Source organism: Schistocerca serialis, chromosome 3 (assembly GCF_023864345.2).
Source record: "Schistocerca serialis cubense isolate TAMUIC-IGC-003099 chromosome 3, iqSchSeri2.2, whole genome shotgun sequence".
NCBI lineage: Eukaryota > Metazoa > Arthropoda > Insecta > Orthoptera > Acrididae > Schistocerca > Schistocerca serialis.
In genome coordinates this window covers 362,020,812-362,039,458 of record NC_064640.1, presented here as the reverse complement: position 1 = coordinate 362,039,458, position 18,647 = coordinate 362,020,812, and the positions used below count along the sequence as shown (strand labels likewise).

At 40.6% G+C, this 18,647-nt stretch overlaps 1 protein-coding gene across 6 annotated transcripts in view; it reads left to right on the top strand.

The window, feature by feature from the left end:
* Window positions 1–18,647, top strand: part of LOC126470170 (pumilio homolog 3-like) — a 195,593-nt gene that overhangs the window by 105,430 nt on the left and 71,516 nt on the right. For all 6 annotated transcript variants that reach the window (XM_050097812.1, XM_050097815.1, XM_050097813.1 and 3 more), the window contains 2 exons: window positions 2,606–2,728; window positions 13,472–13,626. In XM_050097812.1, coding sequence (XP_049953769.1) covers window positions 2,606–2,728; window positions 13,472–13,626 — 278 coding nt within the window. The remainder of the gene's footprint in view (window positions 1–2,605; window positions 2,729–13,471; window positions 13,627–18,647) is intronic.

The window sequence follows — 18,647 nt, the reverse complement described above, 5'->3', positions numbered from 1 at the left end:
TAAGCTTCAGCTCATTAAGCCTCTCGCAGCACCTTGGACGACCTCCTCTCGGCCCTCCAGCTGGGAGGAGATTATTTTAACTCGGCAGCGTATCGGGCAGTGCCGTTTTAGCCATCATTATTTGCTAAGTGGCACTACCACACCACTTCGTACACATTGCGCCCAAATTTTAACTGTCCACCGTTTCTGCTGGAAAGCCCCTTTTTTAACAATTTACGTTCCAGCTTGGGTTTGCTGTCCGATTTATCAGCTGTTTTCGTGAATGACGTGCGGGCTGTCAACCACGTTTTACTTTTTATCCATCGTAGCAGTATGGCGAAGGCCATTTAATTTTTAGTTTTGGACCTCCATTTCTGCATGGTGGTGTTTTTAGCCCTTTTTCCACGTGCCTGTTTTTAGCTGTCTCCTATTCTGTCCATTGGGACTGACGTATAGTCGTTTAACTCCTCTCTGTGTTCGTGTTCTGTAGTTTTGACTTGGGCCCATATGACCCCAGTTGTTTTTTGTGCCCTAAAGCAAAACGAAAGAAAACAAAACAATGGTTGCATGAACCAGTTGCCTGCTGTGGAGACCCATAAGCAGAAACGTTCTCTGAACGTTTGTGAAGGAAGCACTGTTGGTAGCCCCTTGGTTCATCTGGGTGGTCAGTTGCGCAACAGTTGCATATCAACTGGCCTGTACACATCTCTGCAGCTATCGGTCATCCCTGTCATCTATGGCCTGTGGTGCACCACAGTTGCCTTGGCATCAGTTTTGGATAGGCCCATTTTTCCATGTACGGTATACCTCAACTATGGCTACACTGTAACAGTTTATGAACTTATCTCTTTCAGAAGTGCTTTCACCCGTGGCCCAAAAGCCAATGTTTATGCCATTGTGGCCATCAGATTAATCCCTCCGTTTCTGCATTATGACGATGGCTGAACTGTTTTCAGCTTTTGTCCAATATGCTTAATATACCCTCCATTGCTAGTGTTGCCACCTGCCATCTGTGAGTGGTTATTGCATGTTGACATCAAACATAGTTGGTGGTCAAGTTAATGCGACTGGACTGAGTGGAGGATGTTAAACACTAATTTTGTTTCCATCCTAGTTATTTTGTATGTGATTAGAATACTAACAAGGGGAGGCCACGGTGTCGGGATCACAGATTTATTTCAGACTTTGTACACCTTCAGTCAGCTATTAAAATAACATAATGTGCAGGTAGTAAGGTGCACTACTCTTTTAATTCCGAGAAAATCACAAGGGAAGTTTTACGCATCTATTATGTAACTGATGTATCAGGGCATAGATGCCTGTTGTCAAGAGTTCATGGTGGGCAAGTGGTTGGCGTTCAAGTGTTGTAAGATTGCAGTGTATGAAGCGACATTTCAGTTCTCTCTCACGTTTAGTTTTTAATCTTTATTTTTTGCAGCTGGAGTAATATGACATTTGAGACGAAATATAATTTTAAAAAACATGTGTATTTGCATGAAGTTTTTGTGAATTTGTTTGACTGCTTACTAATTTTAATTAAATTTAATTATTATAACAAACATATTTATAACTATCGCCAAGTAAATGAAGAAACACGTAGATTTTTCCTGAAAATGTATGCCTTATACATACATGTAATCTGGTAAGTTACCCGGAACTACTTTGCACTTTGATGATTCAAGCTGCAGACACAGAGGCAGGCCCCAACTGTAAGTTAACCGGTATAGTAGTGAGACATTGCTACTGCAGTAAGAACGAATAGTGTATGTGAAAATTCTTTCAATATCACAGAATTTACACTTGTACTACAAAAATGAAGGCTTGAGCAGGAGTCAAACTATCACCTCATACACATTTGTTTTATGAAGCTCAAACACTAACGACTTTCTTCTCTTTTTTTAATTAAATCTCATTTTGTTCATTATTGTTTGTTGCTCTTGTATGGGGCGGACATCCCATGACACCTATTCCAGTTCATTGTTGAGCCATTTACTGGGTTTTTTTATTACAGAGGGCAGGTAACCCTCTGACCAAACACGCTGAGCTACCATGACGGCACCACCTGACCACCATGAACTCTAATGTCTGGCACCTATGCACAGATACATCATTTACATAATAGCCATGTAAAACTTCTCTTGTGATTTTCTTGGACTTTTCAGAGTAGTGCATCTTACTACTTCAATGTTATGTTGTTTTAGTAGCCTACTAAAGGTGAACAAAGTCTGAAGTAAATCCGTGATCCAAACGTCATGGCCTCCCCTTGTAAGTTGTTTATTCTCTCGGGTGCATTTTTGCTCCAATTTAGTACTGTGCTTCAGTATTTGACATTTAGACTCAACATCAACATCATAACTTAAAAATACTCTAAAATTCAGAGGAATGAAAGTGTTGTAAGTTATTAAACAAGAAAATATGTTCATTAATGAATAATGGAAACTTTTAAAAAATTTCCTTGTATTTTCCTATCATCTACCAGATTTAAGCCAGAAATGTGTAAGTGTAATTTACTCAATAAAAATTTTTATGTAATATATGTCACAAATGATCCACTGAATGATACTGTTCAGTATTTAAAAAAGTAAAATTAAAATTTTGGTTGACGTATTTGCTTGTAATGTTCTAGGAAAGGAAGTGGGTAACCAAACAGTTGCACTCAAAAATGCCAGGCATTGGTCTGCAAAACTATAGTTATTTGCTGGTAATGATAGTTTTAGAATGTATGGATGACACAGTGCTTCTGAAAAAGGTAAATGAAATATATATTTATAAAGTAAATTTAAAACTGGCCATGATACTAAAATTTTATTTATATTTCGTTTCATTAGAGATTTATACATTTAAGTGAGACCTGGATGATAAGTGACTCAACAGACACCTGATGCAATATTATATATTAGACTTGCAGTTATTTAGAGCAATTGCTACATATTTTTATGTTCATATTTCTTCATTGATGATGTGTTCTGCCTCTTCAGTAGTCTGTCATAATTATACTTCTTTCCTGGATAGTTTTTAAAATGTTGTTGATAGTGGGTGCTGCTATTTGGTTAAATTTTTATTTAATTTGTGCTGTGTCATTGTATATATGTGCAACACTTTAGATATTTAAACTTAGTTGTTTAACATACACAGGTAGCTCCCTGATGTAAATGTACTGTTATGAGGGTTATTAGGTACTATTATGAGGATTATTCTGAAAGCAAAGTCCAGTTTCTTATAAAACATAAATCATCACAATTTTTTTTTCAAAAATTGTTTTTATTTAATCCCTTAAATGTTTTTCTGTTTTTCTACATAGTTTTCATATTTGTTTAAACATTTGTTATAACTTTGTCAAGTTTCTGTATCCCTAAGTCATGGGTATCTGCTGCATCTGAGGATAACCAGTCTTAGCTGATTCTTTCACCTCCTCATCTGTTGTGAAGTACATGCCACCGAGAAACTCCTGTAGGTAGCAGAACAAGTGAAAATTGTTTCAAGCCAGGCCTGGAGTGTACAGTGGGTACCAGTCTGTTCCCATTCAAAAGATTTGATCAGAATTTGGATTTAAATGGCAGAATGGGGTGTGGCATTGTCATGCAGTAGCAAAACTCCAGACATCGGAAGACCACATAACTTATTCTGTACTGCACTTCAAAGTTTAGGCAGGGTAGCACTGCAAGCAGCAGTGTTTATTGTTGTCCTCTGCACATAAACTTTACTAACAAGACTCCATGGCTATCCTAAAACAGGGTTCCCGTAACCTTGTGTGTTGAAACTGTGTGCTTGGCCTTGACTTTGACTGGTGGTATCATGTAATGCCATTCCATTGACTGATGTTTAGACTCTGGGGTCATGTGAGAAACCCATGTCTCGTCCCCTATTACAATATCCTCTAAAAATTGATCATCGTCCTTATATTATTGGTCCAAAATATCAAGAGCACAAGCCATTCTTTTCATTTTGTGTTTCTCAGTAAGCAGTGTGGAAACCCAATGTGCACTTAATTTGCAAAACTGAAACTTCTCAAAGACAATTTTTTGCAAAGCTGTTCCACCCACATTCGGAAATTCCAATGCTAAAGTCGTAATTGTGTATCACCGTTCTTAATGTATCTTCTTATCCATGGCTTTGACCAATTGTCTGAGATCCCTGACGGTCAGCCTGATCACTGTTCATCATGGAGATTCTCCTGTCCATCCTTGAATACTTTCACCTATTTGAGCACTTTGCTGCCACTCATCACACTGGGGCCATACACCTCTCTTATCTGTTGATGAATTTCTGCTGCAACTTTCCTTGCTGTGAAAAACTGATTTCCTGACTGTATTTCACAGTCAGCAGACTGATCACTTGTTTTAAACGTTTTGAACTGACACTGTAAACAGCACAATGTGACTATACCAATGCAAATGGTGTCATTCAATCAGCAAGGCAGGCTGGGAGTCAATGCACATGCGCATTTTAATGTTTGTGTGTCGTTCAGTTAGCTATGGCGATTTGGACTGTACTTTCCGAATAACCTTCATATCTTCTGTTACCTGCTGTGAACATACTCTGACTTCATCGACAGAAGGAAGCTAGGTGAGTAGGCACTGCTGTATCTCTCAGCTGTCTGTGTACTTTCAGAGATTATATTACTCTTCAGACAGATAACCAGATGAGTTGAATATAGCCTGTTGACATGAGAGGGGAAGGAAATATGGTTATAGTGTGCTGTTATGACATAAATAAAATAACAAATTCTCTCTTTTTGGAAGAACTTTGCCTTCTTGCCAGAAATAAGACCTTAATATTGTGAAAAGGATACACTAAAAGTGTGGCGGTAGCAAATTAGCTTTGCTTCATCTGTGAGTATCCCATATACTCTCAGCAGATTAATGGGAATGGGTCAATCGCGTCACATATCTGTAATGCTGTGCTTCCTATCTCTGAAATGATCTCTGAAAGTGGTTTTATTATGAGGACAAATGTGTTCCTTAAATTTCATAAAAAATGACCTATGCGTCTGTCCCATATAGAAACCACTGCACTTGCCACAGTTTAATCTGTAAACATCTGTTCTATTATATCTGTCATCACGCATCTTGATTTTGTGTCTTAATTTAGACTTTAACGAATGGGAAGTTTTAAATGCAGGAATTACATTTGACTTCCAGAAGCGCCATTCAGTTTTGTCCCGTTAACTTCCCTCTGTGTGACATGGGAATGTATTTTAATTTAGGCTTTAGCTTTTTGCGTTGACATGAAGTAAGTGTATCCTTTCGTCTTAACTTAACTTCCTTTTTTAGTTTTCCATAAAGAACTTCAACTAAGCCCTGAGAATAGCCAGTAGCTACAGTGATATGTTTTAATGTTTCCAATGCATGTTCTACGCTTTGGCATTTAGTGGTAACCTTAACATTCTGTAAAAAATTGTATTAAAATAAGCCATTTTATAATGCAATGGATGACATGAAGAAGCGTTAATAATCATATCAGTATTCGTCGGTTTCCATAATGTGCTGAAGGCGTGCTTACCATTCTGTTTCTTAATGGTGATATCCAAATAATTTATGGCATTATCTTTTTGCCATTTCTAATGTAAACAGTATTTTCCTATGCATTCAGCTCTAAGTTGTTTATAATTCTGAACATCTACTTCACTACCCTGTATCAGGATGATGATGTCATCTATGTAACATTTAAAGCATATGTTTCAGGTTTTTCTTCTTTCTTTCTGTCTTTCTTTTTTTTTTTTACCATGGCTAATCCCTCATTTTGGTGGTAAAATTTATTATTAAATTAGAAACAATTATAAGACAGTGGTAATTCAAGCAGCTCAATCAGCTCAACAATTTCTCCATGACTTAACTTACAATGAATTAACAAATTATTCTTTATTATTTTAAGACACTCCCCAATTGGTATGTTCATATAGAGGTTCGATATATCAAAGAATGCTAACACCAGTTCATTGGGTGTCTGGATCTCCTTCAGAAAATGTGAAAGTTCTTAACTATTTTTTATATTCATTGGGGCTCTCATAAACCAACACCTCTTTCAATGTCTTATTTAACAACTTACTTAGTTTGTAATTTAGTGATAATCTATTTTCGAGTATTCATCATCTTGACATAATGTTCTTTTTTTTTTCCAGTTAAAATGTAACTACAGTTATCAGTTTTACTTCTGAGGGCACAATTAAATTTCTTTGTGGGACCCTTAGTGATTTGTATAATGTTATTCTCCTTGCAAAATTGCTAAGGGGGAAAGTGTCTTCAACTTCATTTGATATCCCCACCAGTGGACTTATATATGGGCGCAGATGAATTCACATGGATCTCGTGGCAGATTATTGCAGAAAGCTGTCACAAATGGCGAGTATGGAGTGTTGTACATGCAGAACTGCTGATCCAGGTGTTTACTTGTCAGCGGTGGTATGCCAGGCCAGTCACTTCTTATGCTGAGATTGACTGAGATGGACCTGGATTTCGCAGCGTGCTGACCTCTTGGTTCCATGTGTTAGTTGTTTTGGTCACTTGCACTAGTCGTGTTTTGTACTTTTCTGTGTGCCATTCTCCATGTGATGAATGGATTCTGTGCTCCCTTGCAGATTGACACCCACATCGAGTTTTTCCTCTTCCAGGGTCCAGCTTCCTGAATTCCCATTAGATCACCCACCGTCAAGTGGAGTAATGACCTTTGTGCTGAGAGGACAGTTTTGCAGCATTGTCACAGCTCTGCAGATACAAAACTCCAGATGCAGTGTTTTAACTTACAAGGAAATGGTGTGGCGATCTGTCTCTGTGTGTGTGTGTGTGTGTGTGTGTATATATATATATATATATATATATATATATATATATATATATATAGTTATGGTACATGAAGGGGTCAGACCTCGAATATCAATCCACCAAAGCAGTTCAATGCAACTCCCATAAATTCTGGAAAAATAGACTTTTAAAGTTTTCTGAGTGTCTTTAACATCCTAATTTAAGGCACATGGTTCAACACTTAGCAAGATTCTATGGTAGAATGTGTGGCTGCTGGGCCCGTGTTTGATTCTCAGAAAATTTTTAAACAAAGGTGTAAGTTTGATGAGAGTTTCCCCTAAGCATAAAATACATAAAGATGGAAACAGACTGGTAACCCTTGAGTCTGGTAATCACTGGATCACTGGTTAGCCTTATTTTGGTCATAATGTTTTCCTTTTCTCTGTTAAGTTTGAATATCTACATCATCGAAACAGAAAATTGATCAAAACACAATATTTGGTTGTCTAATTATGTGCCGCACATGAAAATCCAATTTTCATGGCAAATAGAAATTTTTAATTACCAAACCTTTGCTTATAAATGGTAGTTAATAAAGATGGTTTAAATTTTTTAAAAAAGAAGCTTTACAGATTAATTTTTTCTTCTTGGGTATTATACACTTCATGAAAATGTTCATAGACCATGTACCTGTATGAACTGGCCAGAGCAGTTTGATGCAACTCTAAAATATTCTCAAGAAAATCAATTTTGAAGTTACCCGATGGTCTTTAATAATCTAATGTATGGTCAATTTTTTTTTTTTTTTTTTTTTTTTTTTGGTGGATTGATATTCTAGGTCTGACCTTCATGTACCATAACTATAAAAATATATATATAAAAATAGAGGGAAACATTCCACGTGGGAAAAATATGTCTAAAAACAAAAACGATGTGACTTACCAAACGAAAGCACTGGCAGGTCAATAGACACACAAACATACGCACAAAATTCAAGCTTTCGCAACAAACTGTTGCCTCATCAGGAAAGAGGGAAGGAGAGGGGAAGACGAAAGGATGTGGGTTTTAAGGGAGAGGGTAACGAGTCATTCCAATCCCGGGAGCGGAAAGACTTACCTTAGGGGGGAAAAAGGACGGGTATACTCTCGTGCGCACACACACACATATCCATCCACACATATACAGACACAAGCAGACATATTTAAAGACAAAGAGTTTGGGCAGAGATGTCAGTCGAGGCGGAAGTGCAGAGGCAAAGATGTTGTTCAATGACAGGTGAGGTATGAGTGACGGCAACTTGAAATTAGCGGAGATTGAGGCCTGGTGGGTAACGGGAAGAGAGGATATATTGAAGAGCAAGTTCCCATCTCTGGAGTTCGGATAGGTTGGTGTTGGTGGGAAGTATCCAGATAACCCGGACGGTGTAACACTGTGCCAAGATGTGCTGGCCGTGCACCAAGGCATGTTTAGCCACAGGGTGATCCTCATTACCAACAAACACTGTCTGCCTGTGTCCATTCATGCGAATGAATAGTTTGTTGCTGGTCATTCCCACATAGAATGCATCACAGTGTAGGCAGGTCAGTTGGTAAATCACATGGGTGCTTTCACACGTGGCTCTGCCTTTGATCGTGTACACCTTCCGGGTTACAGGACTGGAGTAGGTGGTGGTGGTGGGAGGGTGCATGGGACAGGTTTTACACCGGGGGCGGTTACAAGGATAGGAGCCAGAGGGTAGGGAAGGTGGTTTGGGGATTTCATAGGGATGAACTAACAGGTTACGAAGGTTAGGTGGACGGCGGAAAGACACTCTTGGTGGAGTGGTGAGGATTTCATGAAGGATGGATCTCATTTCAGGGCAGGATTTGAGGAAGTCGTATCCCTGCTGGAGAGCCACATTCAGAGTCTGGTCCAGTCCCGGAAAGTATCCTGTCACAAGTGGAGCACTTTTGTGGTTCTTCTGTGGGAGGTTCTGGGTTTGAGGGGATGAGGAAGTGGCTCTGGTTATTCGCTTCCGTACCAGGTCGGGAGGGTAGTTACAGGATGCGAAAGCTGTTGTCAGGTTGTTGGTGTAATGGTTCAGGGATTCCGGACTGGAGCAGATTCGTTTGCCACGAAGACCTAGGCTGTAGGGAAGGGACCGTTTGATGTGGAATGGGTGGCAGCTGTCATAATGGAGGTACTGTTGCTTGTTGGTGGGTTTGATGTGGACGGACGTGTGAAGCTGGCCATTGGACAGATGGAGGTCAACGTCAAGGAAAGTGGCGTGGGATTTGGAGTAGGAGCAGGTGAATCTGATGGAACCAAAGGAGTTGAGGTTGGAGAGGAAATTCTGGAGTTGTTCTTCACTGTGAGTCCAGATCATGAAGATGTCATCAATAAATCTGTACCAAACTTTGGGTTGGCAGGCCTGGGTAACCAAGAAGGCTTCCTCTAGGCGACCCATGAATAGGTTGTTGTACGAGGGGGCCATCCTGGTACCCATGGCTGTTCCCTTTAATTGTTGGTATGTCTGGCCTTCAAAAGTGAAGAAGTTGTGGGTCAGGTAATGAGGAAAGAGGTTTTAGGTAGGGTGGCAGGTGATCGGCGTGAAAGGAAATGCTCCATCGCAGCGAGGCCCTGGACGTGCGGAATATTTGTGTATAAGGAAGTGGCATCAATGGTTACAAGGATGGTTTCCGGGGGTAACAGATTGGCTGAGGATTCCAGGCGTTCGAGAAAGTGGTTAGTGTCTTTGATGAAGGATGGAAGACTGCATGTAATGGGTTGAAGGTGTTGATCTACGTAGGCAGAGATACGTTCTGTGGGAGCTTGGTAACCAGCTACAATGGGGCGGCCGGGATGATTGGGTTTGTGAATTTTAGGAAGAAGGTAGGGGTGCGGGGTGTTGGTGGGGTCAGGAGGTTGATGGAGTCAGGTGAAAGGTTTTGCAGGGGGCCTAAGGTTCTGAGGATTCCTTGAAGCTCTGCCTGGCCATCGGGAATGGGATTACCTTGGCAAACTTTGTATGTGGTGTTGTCTGAAAGCTGACGCAGACCCTCAGCCACATACTCCTGACGATCAAGTACCACGGTCGTGGAACCCTTGTGCGCCGGAAGAATGACGATGGATCGGTCAGCCTTCAGATCACGGATAGCCTGGGCTTCAGCAGTGGTGATGTTGGGAGTAGGATTAAGGTTTTTTAAGAAGGATTGAGATGCAAGGCTGGAAGTCAGAAATTCCTGGAAGGTTTGGAGAGGGTGATTTTGAGGAAGAGTAGGTGGGTCCCGCTGCGATGGAGGACGGAACTGTTCCAGGCAGGGTTCAATTTGGATAGTGTCCTGGGGAGTTGGATCATTAGGAGTAGGATTGGGTTCATTTTTCTTCATGGCAAAGTGATATTTCCAGCAGAGAGTACGAGAGTAGGACAGTAAATCTTTGACAAGGGCTGTTTGGTTGAATATGGGAGTGGGGCTGAAGGTGAGGCCTTTGGATAGAACACAGGTTTTGGATTGGGAGAGAGGTTTGCCACGAAGAAAATTGAACCTAATCCTACTCCTAATGATCCAACTCCCCAGGACACTATCCAAATTGAACCCTGCCTGGAACAGTTCCGTCCTCCATCGCAGCGGGACCCACCTCCTCTTCCTCAAAATCACCCTCTCCAAACCTTCCAGGAATTTCTGACTTCCAGCCTTGCATCTCAATCCTTCTTAAAAAACCTTAATCCTACTCCCAACATCACCACTGCTGAAGCCCAGGCTATCCGTGATCTGAAGGCTGACCAATCCATCGTTATTCTTTCGGCGGACAAGGGTTCCACGACCGTGGTACTTGATCGTCGGGAGTATGTGGCTGAGGGTCTGCGTCAGCTTTCAGACAACACCACATACAAAGTTTGCCAAGGTAATCCCATTCCCGATGGCCAGGCAGAGCTCCAAGGAATCCTCAGAACCTTAGGCCCCCTGCAAAACCTTTCACCTGACTCCATCAACCTCCTGACCCCACCGACACCCCGCACCCCTACCTTCTACCTTCTTCCTAAAATTCACAAACCCAGTCATCCCGGCCGCCCCATTGTAGCTGGTTACCAAGCTCCCACAGAACGTATCTCTGCCTACATAGATCAACACCTTCAACCCATTACATGCAGTCTTCCATCCTTCATCAAAGACACTAACCACTTTCTCGAACGCCTGGAATCCTCAGCCAATCTGTTACCCCCGGAAACCATCCTTGTAACCATTGATGCCACTTCCTTATACACAAATATTCCGCACGTCCAGGGCCTCGCTGTGATGGAGCATTTCCTTTCACGCCGATCACCTGCCACCCTACCTAAAACCTCCTTCCTTATTACCTTAGCTAGCTTCATCCTGACCCACAACTTCTTCACTTTTGAAGGCCAGACATAACAGCAATTAAAGGGAACAGCCAGGGGTACCAGGATGGCCCCCTCGTATGCCAAGCTATTCATGGGTCGCTTAGAGGATGCCTTCTTGGTTACCCAAGCCTGCCAACCCAAAGTTTGGTATAGATTTATTGACGACATCTTCATGATCTGGACTCACAGTGAAGAACAACTCCAGAATTTCCTCTCCAACCTCAACTCCTTTAGTTCCATCAGATTCACCTGCTCCTACTCCAAATCCCACGCCACTTTCCTTGACGTTGACCTCCATCTGTCCAATGGCCAGCTTCACACGTCCGTCCACATCAAACCCACCAACAAGCAACAGTACCTCCATTATGACAGCTGCCACCCATTCCACATCAAACGGTCCCTTCCCTACAGCCTAGGTCTTCGTGGCAAACGAATCTGCTCCAGTCCGGAATCCCTGAACCATTACACCAACAACCTGACAACAGCTTTCGCATCCCGTAACTACCCTCCCGACCTGGTACGGAAGCGAATAACCAGAGCCACTTCCTCATCCCCTCAAACCCAGAACCTCCCACAGAAGAACCACAAAAGTGCTCCACTTGTGACAGGGTACTTTCCGGGACTGGACCAGACTCTGAATGTGGCTCTCCAGCAGGGATACGACTTCCTCAAATCCTGCCCTGAAATGAGATCCATCCTTCATGAAATCCTCACCACTCCACCAAGAGTGTCTTTCCGCCGTCCACCTAACCTTCGTAACCTGTTAGTTCATCCCTATGAAATCCCCAAACCACCTTCCCTACCCTCTGGCTCCTATCCTTGTAACCGTCCCCGGTGTAAAACCTGTCCCATGCACCCTCCCACCACCACCTACTCCAGTCCTGTAACCCGGAAGGTGTACACGATCAAAGGCAGAGCCACGTGTGAAAGCACCCACGTGATTTACCAACTGACCTGCCTACACTGTGATGCATTCTATGTGGGAATGACCAGCAACAAACTGTCCATTTGCATGAATGGACACAGGCAGACAGTGTTTGTTGGTAATGAGGATCACCCTGTGGCTAAACATGCCTTGGTGCACGGCCAGCACATCTTGGCACAGTGTTACACCGTCCGGGTTATCTGGATACTTCCCACCAACACCAACCTATCCGAACTCCGGAGATGGGAACTTGCTCTTCAATATATCCTCTCTTCCCGTTACCCACCAGGCCTCAATCTCTGCTAATTTCAAGTTGCCGCCACTCATACCTCACCTGTCATTGAACAACATCTTTGCCTCTGCACTTCCGCCTCGACTGACATCCCTGCCCAAACTCTTTGTCTTTAAATATGTCTGCTTGTGTCTGTATATGTGTGGATGGATATGTGTGTGTGTGCGCGCGAGTGTATACCCGTCCTTTTCTTCCCCCTAAGGTAAGTCTTTCCGCTCCCGGGATTGGAATGACTCGTTACCCTCTCCCTTAAAACCCACATCCTTTCGTCTTCCCCTCTCCTTCCCTCTCTCCTGATGAGGCAACAGTTTGTTGCGAAAGCTTAAATTTTGTGTGTTTGTTTGTGTGTCTATCGATCTGCCAGCGCTTTCGTTTGGTAAGTCACATCATCTTTGTTTGCTTAGTACTGAGTTCTCATTCGAGCTCCTAATATTCATACAGCTGCTTCTGTTTTCTCCCAAGGTTTCTCTCATTTTCCTGTATGTGGCATGTATTTTTTCCCATAGTCGTTCATGCCTTCTATAGCCTTGCATTCATCTTCTAGCCATTCATGCTTAGCCGGTTTGTGCTTTCTGTCAGTCACATTTTTTAGACATCAATATTCCATTTTCTTTGCTTCAATTGCTGTGATGGTATATTTCCTCCTTTCATCAGCTTAATTCAATATCTGGTTTGTTATCCAGAGATTTCTACTTTTGTCTGTTTGATCTTCAGCTTCCTTTTGATCTTCAGTTTCTTTCACTATTTCATCTCTCAAAGCTATCCATCCATCTTCTTTTGTATTCCTTTTCCCTGTTTGTCACTTGTTACCTATTTTATCCTTTTAATCTCTGAGGAACCATTCATTGTTTCAATTCATCTACATTCTGTCTCGATTTATTTCCTACCTGTTTGCAATTTTTCTGCAGTTTTAATCTACATTTAATTACCCAAAAATTATGGACAGGTCCACGTCTGTCACTGGAAAAGTGTTGCAAGTCAGAATTGGGTTTTCAACACTCATGTCTTGTCATTATATTATCACTGAGAAACACACAGATTTTTCAAGGCCTCTTGTGTTTATAAAACCTACTTTCATGATTCTTTTCTCAGCATATACAAATGTATGTATGGTTGTTCTTGTGGGATACTGTGGTATTTATATTAAAATCTTATTTTATTTGTATTTACAGACACTTGTGAAAGATGTTCTTAAAGATGTGAGAGAGTTTGTTGACAGTAACTATGGGTGGAAAATTATTATGCATATACTGGCACCAAGAAGTCCACGCCATTTTTCATCATCATATCTGAGTCTTTTGAAGATGGGAGATTCCATAGCTGTTAAGTAAGTACTGTTATCAAAATGATATTATCATCTTCCAAATGTGAAAAGTTTCTGAATTGTGTAGAGTTGCAATCTTGGAAAGAACTTACAATGTAATCTAGTGTTTATTATCTGTAAGTTGATGTTTACATGGAATCAGTGAGTTCACATAGTGCTGAGTGCAAAAGTCTTCAGTTGACCCTTTACATTTGATTATTTACAGTGGAAGAAAATAATTCAGATGTTAAATTTCCTTTGACTCACGATTGTGAACACACCAGGACTGCTTCATAGTATAAAGATACATGCAGGGAATGCTTGGCAAATGGACCATGTTCACTACAATTCTTTATTGCCCTTATACACAAATAACTTCGAGCTACAGTCTCATTTTGAACTGTTTGGCGGAACAAGGAAATGTATTTATAATGTGTTGTTTGGCAGAATAAGGAAACGTGTGTGTGTGTATGTGTGTGTGTGTGTGTGTGTGTGTGTGTGTGTGTGTGTGTCTGTCTGTCTGATAATGGTGTTTCTCCAGCTGGTCGATACTGGCAAGAACTCGCTCATCTCCAATGGAGGAGGAAAATTGCTCCCAATAGTTTCAAGTCTTTGCACAGCTGAAATTTTATCCACTTCTGCATGAGCAACAGCACCTTTTGTCTATTTCAATTTGTTCCTTCATAAGGAACCTGCCTCTGTAGCTGAGGTTGCAAATGCATACTTGTTCCCTGGACAGCAGTGTGTTGTCTCTGACATGAACTTCACAGGAGCATGGCACATCTCACTGACTACCCACCTTAGGTGTGGAAGTGTGTCACAACACAAGAAATGACACACTTGATGAAGGATGTGTGGTGGCATCCCATTCTTGTCACTGTTGTCTTCTGCTACCAATGCTGTAACGTAACCAGCATTTGCAAAACTGAAACTTTCTGGAATATTAAAACTATGTCCCAGGCAGAGACTCGAAATTGAGGTCTTTACCTTTTGTGAGTAAGTGCTCTACTGACTGAGCTACCTGAGCACGATTCACGACCCATCCTCAAATCTTTACCACCGCTAGCAAAGCTATGAGGATGGGCCATGAGTCATGCTCCAGTAGCTCAGTCAGTAGAGCACTTCCCCGCAAAGGGCAAAGGTCCTGAGTTTGAGTCTCTGTCAGGCACACAGTTTTAATCTGCTAGGTAGTTTCATATCGGCGTACATGCTGCTGCAGAGTGAAAATTTCATTCTGGATTTGCAAAACTATTCGACACAGTCTCTGTCATAACTGGATTCCATGGAACAACATGCATGTACATAGACTTTAAAATACTCATTTTCGTTACTTCATTTCTCCCAGGAACTGAAATTAATCTCTACTCAACAGCTATTTTGTGTTTAGGTGTTAGAGAGTAGGTCCACAAACAGCCTATGATGGGCAATTAGCATGGAAAAATAATCAAGCTGCAGTGCTGGCACATCTTAGTTGGCCAGGACAATGTAGCCATCCAGCTGTATGTCTTTGTATATGTATGTTAGCTCTTAAGAACAACTAACCCAAAAGCTTAGCAATGTTCTAAGTCTCGTTTAGGCACCCATCAATGACTCAGTGCCTGAACTGTGAGGCATCTTGTTACTTTTACTCTTTCTGTCATCAACATTAACATGCCTGGGAAATGTGAAGGGTTAGTGTCAATAATGTGAATGAGTTTTCTTCCTCTGCACTCATTGTGACAGCCAATCTTCTAAGAAATTCCAGAAAAAGTTACTGCAGCCATCCAACAAGATAAGTGCAAAGTAGTGCATTTATGTTCTTCAAACACTGGGTAATTCTAAGCATTGCAGTTATTAATGGTGGAAGGTTCATTATTAAAAGAAAACAGTGTTGTCCTTCTTTCTTTGCCTCCATTAAATTGTATGAAGTTCTGTGTTTGATTCTGATTTATTTTAATCACTCCAGTGAGCCATTTTAAACCCTGAATATTCAGCCTTGATGTTTAGTGCAAATGTTGTGCTTTTTGCCATACTACATTCCTGCCTATGGGGATGTTTTCTCATTGTATTCAACAATTTTAGGAGGATGGTTTTTAAATGTTTATGCTGCTTGAAGGTTCTTCAATGTAGAAAATCCTTTATTTTCATCATTTAGGAATACATTATTTTTCAATAATCCACACAGAGTATGGGCCTCTGTAATATTTCTTTGCTATGACTGAGATTTTAACATTAAGATTGTCTTCATCACTGGGAATAATTGTTAACTTACAGTACCCTGTAATTAGTAAATATTCTTTGCTTTGTTTTCCTGATTGTATTTGTACAGTATAATCAGAAATATATGATTAAGCATTTTGATGAACAACATAATATTATGAATTTACTTACTTTGATGTCATTGTAACTGAGTGCCTGTGATGTCAGATCATGTTGATTGGTAGAAATACAAATCTGGGTAGAAATTGCCACTTCTAAATATGTTATGATTGGTTTCCTGCCTTGGCTCAGGACTATTTTCCTGTATTTACATATGTTTCACAGAACAATAACTGCTGCCATATTTGAATGTTTTCTCAACATACCGAGCGAGGTGGCGCAGTGGTTAGCACACTGGACTCGCATTCGGGAGGACGACGGTTCAATCCCGTCTCCGGCCATCCTGATTTAGGTTTTCCGTGATTTCCCTAAATCGTTTCAGGCGAATGCCGAGATGGTTCCTTTGAAAGGGCACGGCCGATTTCCTTCCCAATCCTTCCCTAACCTGAGCTTGCGCTCCGTCTCTAATGACCTCGTTGTCGACAGGATGTTAAACACTAACCACCACCACCACCACCACCACCACCACCACCTTTTCTCAACATCCTATTTGTCTACTAAGAAAGTCATGTCTTTTAAGTCCAAGATCAACTGCATCTGTGACCTGAAGTCTGGGGACTACAGGTTGTATGATTCTGCAGTTGGCACTTGCAGTGATAGGGCTTAATTTGAGACTATAGATTTATCATAAATTCCATAAAATGAAACTATAAATTATTGCCTTAAAAACTAATATCCACGTATTGACCAAAAGAATCATTTGCGTTTTCTGCAATTTATCAAAGTAGTTACATAACAAAACTTGTTCAAAGAAAAAGAAAGAAAGAAATAAACAACTTCAAATTGTTCAAATGGCTCTGAGCACTATGGGACTTAACTGCTGAGGTCATCAGTCCCCTAGAACTTAGAACTACTTAAACCTAACTAACCTAAGGATATCACACACATCTATGCCCGAGGCAGGATTCGAACCTGTGACTGTAGCGGTCACGCGGTTCCAGACTGTAGCACCTAGAACCGCTCAGCCAGTCCGTCCGGCAACAGCTTCAAACTCGCAGACGTTAGGAATTCATAAAAAATTATGTATAATTCGCAAATAGTTTCTTATTTACCCCTTAAGAGGAATTCTGTTCTAAAAAGGTATGTTTATTAAAATAAGCTGTCTGTAACTTTGTTCTTATGATATTTTCACTGGACTGACATACAGATTTCTTAAAAGCGTGTTTCATAATACAGGGTTTTAATGTATGTATCTCACTATTTCAGTGTATTTCTCATGAATGTTTTCAGTTTTGGAAGATCAAATTTACTGTGACTGAAATGTATAAGCTCACTCCTTGGCTGGGGCAGTTTGCCTGTGTCTGGGTTCATCTTGATAAGGATGCAGGTTCACATACAGTTTGCAATATGGAATCAACTTTATAACTTCATAACAAACTTATTCATCATAAATCAATCTTAAAATTACATGATCAAATGCTCATCTGTTAATTATATTACTTAGTGTTGTAGACCTACTGTATTTGTTAATTATAGTTGAGCTGTATCTGTTGTTAAACTGGGCCTTGTAATGCTTAGTTCTGCATTCAGTAGGCACACCCTCCACACTGTAACACAATGCTGAAACATTCGTCTTTCAAACTGTTTGTCTTCGTTATCACTTAGCCACTATTTAACCCTTAAATCACGAGAGGACTTTTCCGTAACATATACTGTGAGTTGCTGTCTCTGGGACACCTATGTTTAAACCAAGATTTAAGGCATAATCATTTGAAATTTTTAATTTATGTTATATAATATTTATTTATAGAATTGTTTAAGTGTTGTCTAAATGCTCCATGTGTATTCATTGCCCTAAATGAAACCTGCTGCATTTTACTTTTTATCACACAATTTCACATACTTTTGTGTGATTTTTTTAAATATTACACAGAAATGGACTGATAGATAACTGAATTTTACATTCTGAAAAACTATATTACCACTGTTGCAAGTATATTTCCACTTGAAACTAAATTCCAGGGTTTAAACTTACAAATAAAAATTCCACTCAAAAAGTGCAAAGAGAAAGTCTGTAAAATTGACATTCAGTGCTGTCATGAAACAGACCTATTCCCATAATGATTGTCCTGAAGTTCTTCCTCAGAATGATCCATCCTCTTGTCCAGTAGAACTGCGCTCATTGGTATTTGTAAAACTGTCATATTTTTCATCTATTTCTTGGTCTATAGCACTGATACCGGCTAACAATTTCAGCAGACTCTGGAAATTTAAAACTGACACATTCCTGCTAACACATTTTCTGCAATACTGAAGAAAAAAGGTACGTAGTTCACAAGGCTTGGTCTAGGCGACTCTAATACCTATCAGTAATACTTGTCAACAAAACAAAGAAGGCGATAACACAACCGACGACAAAACATTGTAGGGTTGGCAATGTAAGGAGGGTTGGTGGAGTGTAGAAGCATTCTGCCACAACTGATCTTGAAAAGCGAATTAGAAACTTTTTACACAGTCTGAGAGACAACACCTCATGAGTTAAGGGTTAAACTATGTGTACTCCCAATGTCTAAATGATCACCTTATTTAAAATACATACCATTTCTAAAGTGGGAAGGACATGTGTATCCTCTAAACTCTTGCTACTTGAACTTTGATGCTCTGTTGTTGAACAGAGCATAAGGCCGGAGGAAATAAAATTAACGTCTTGACATAAAACCCTTATTTATGAAGATTGTTTTCTGCCT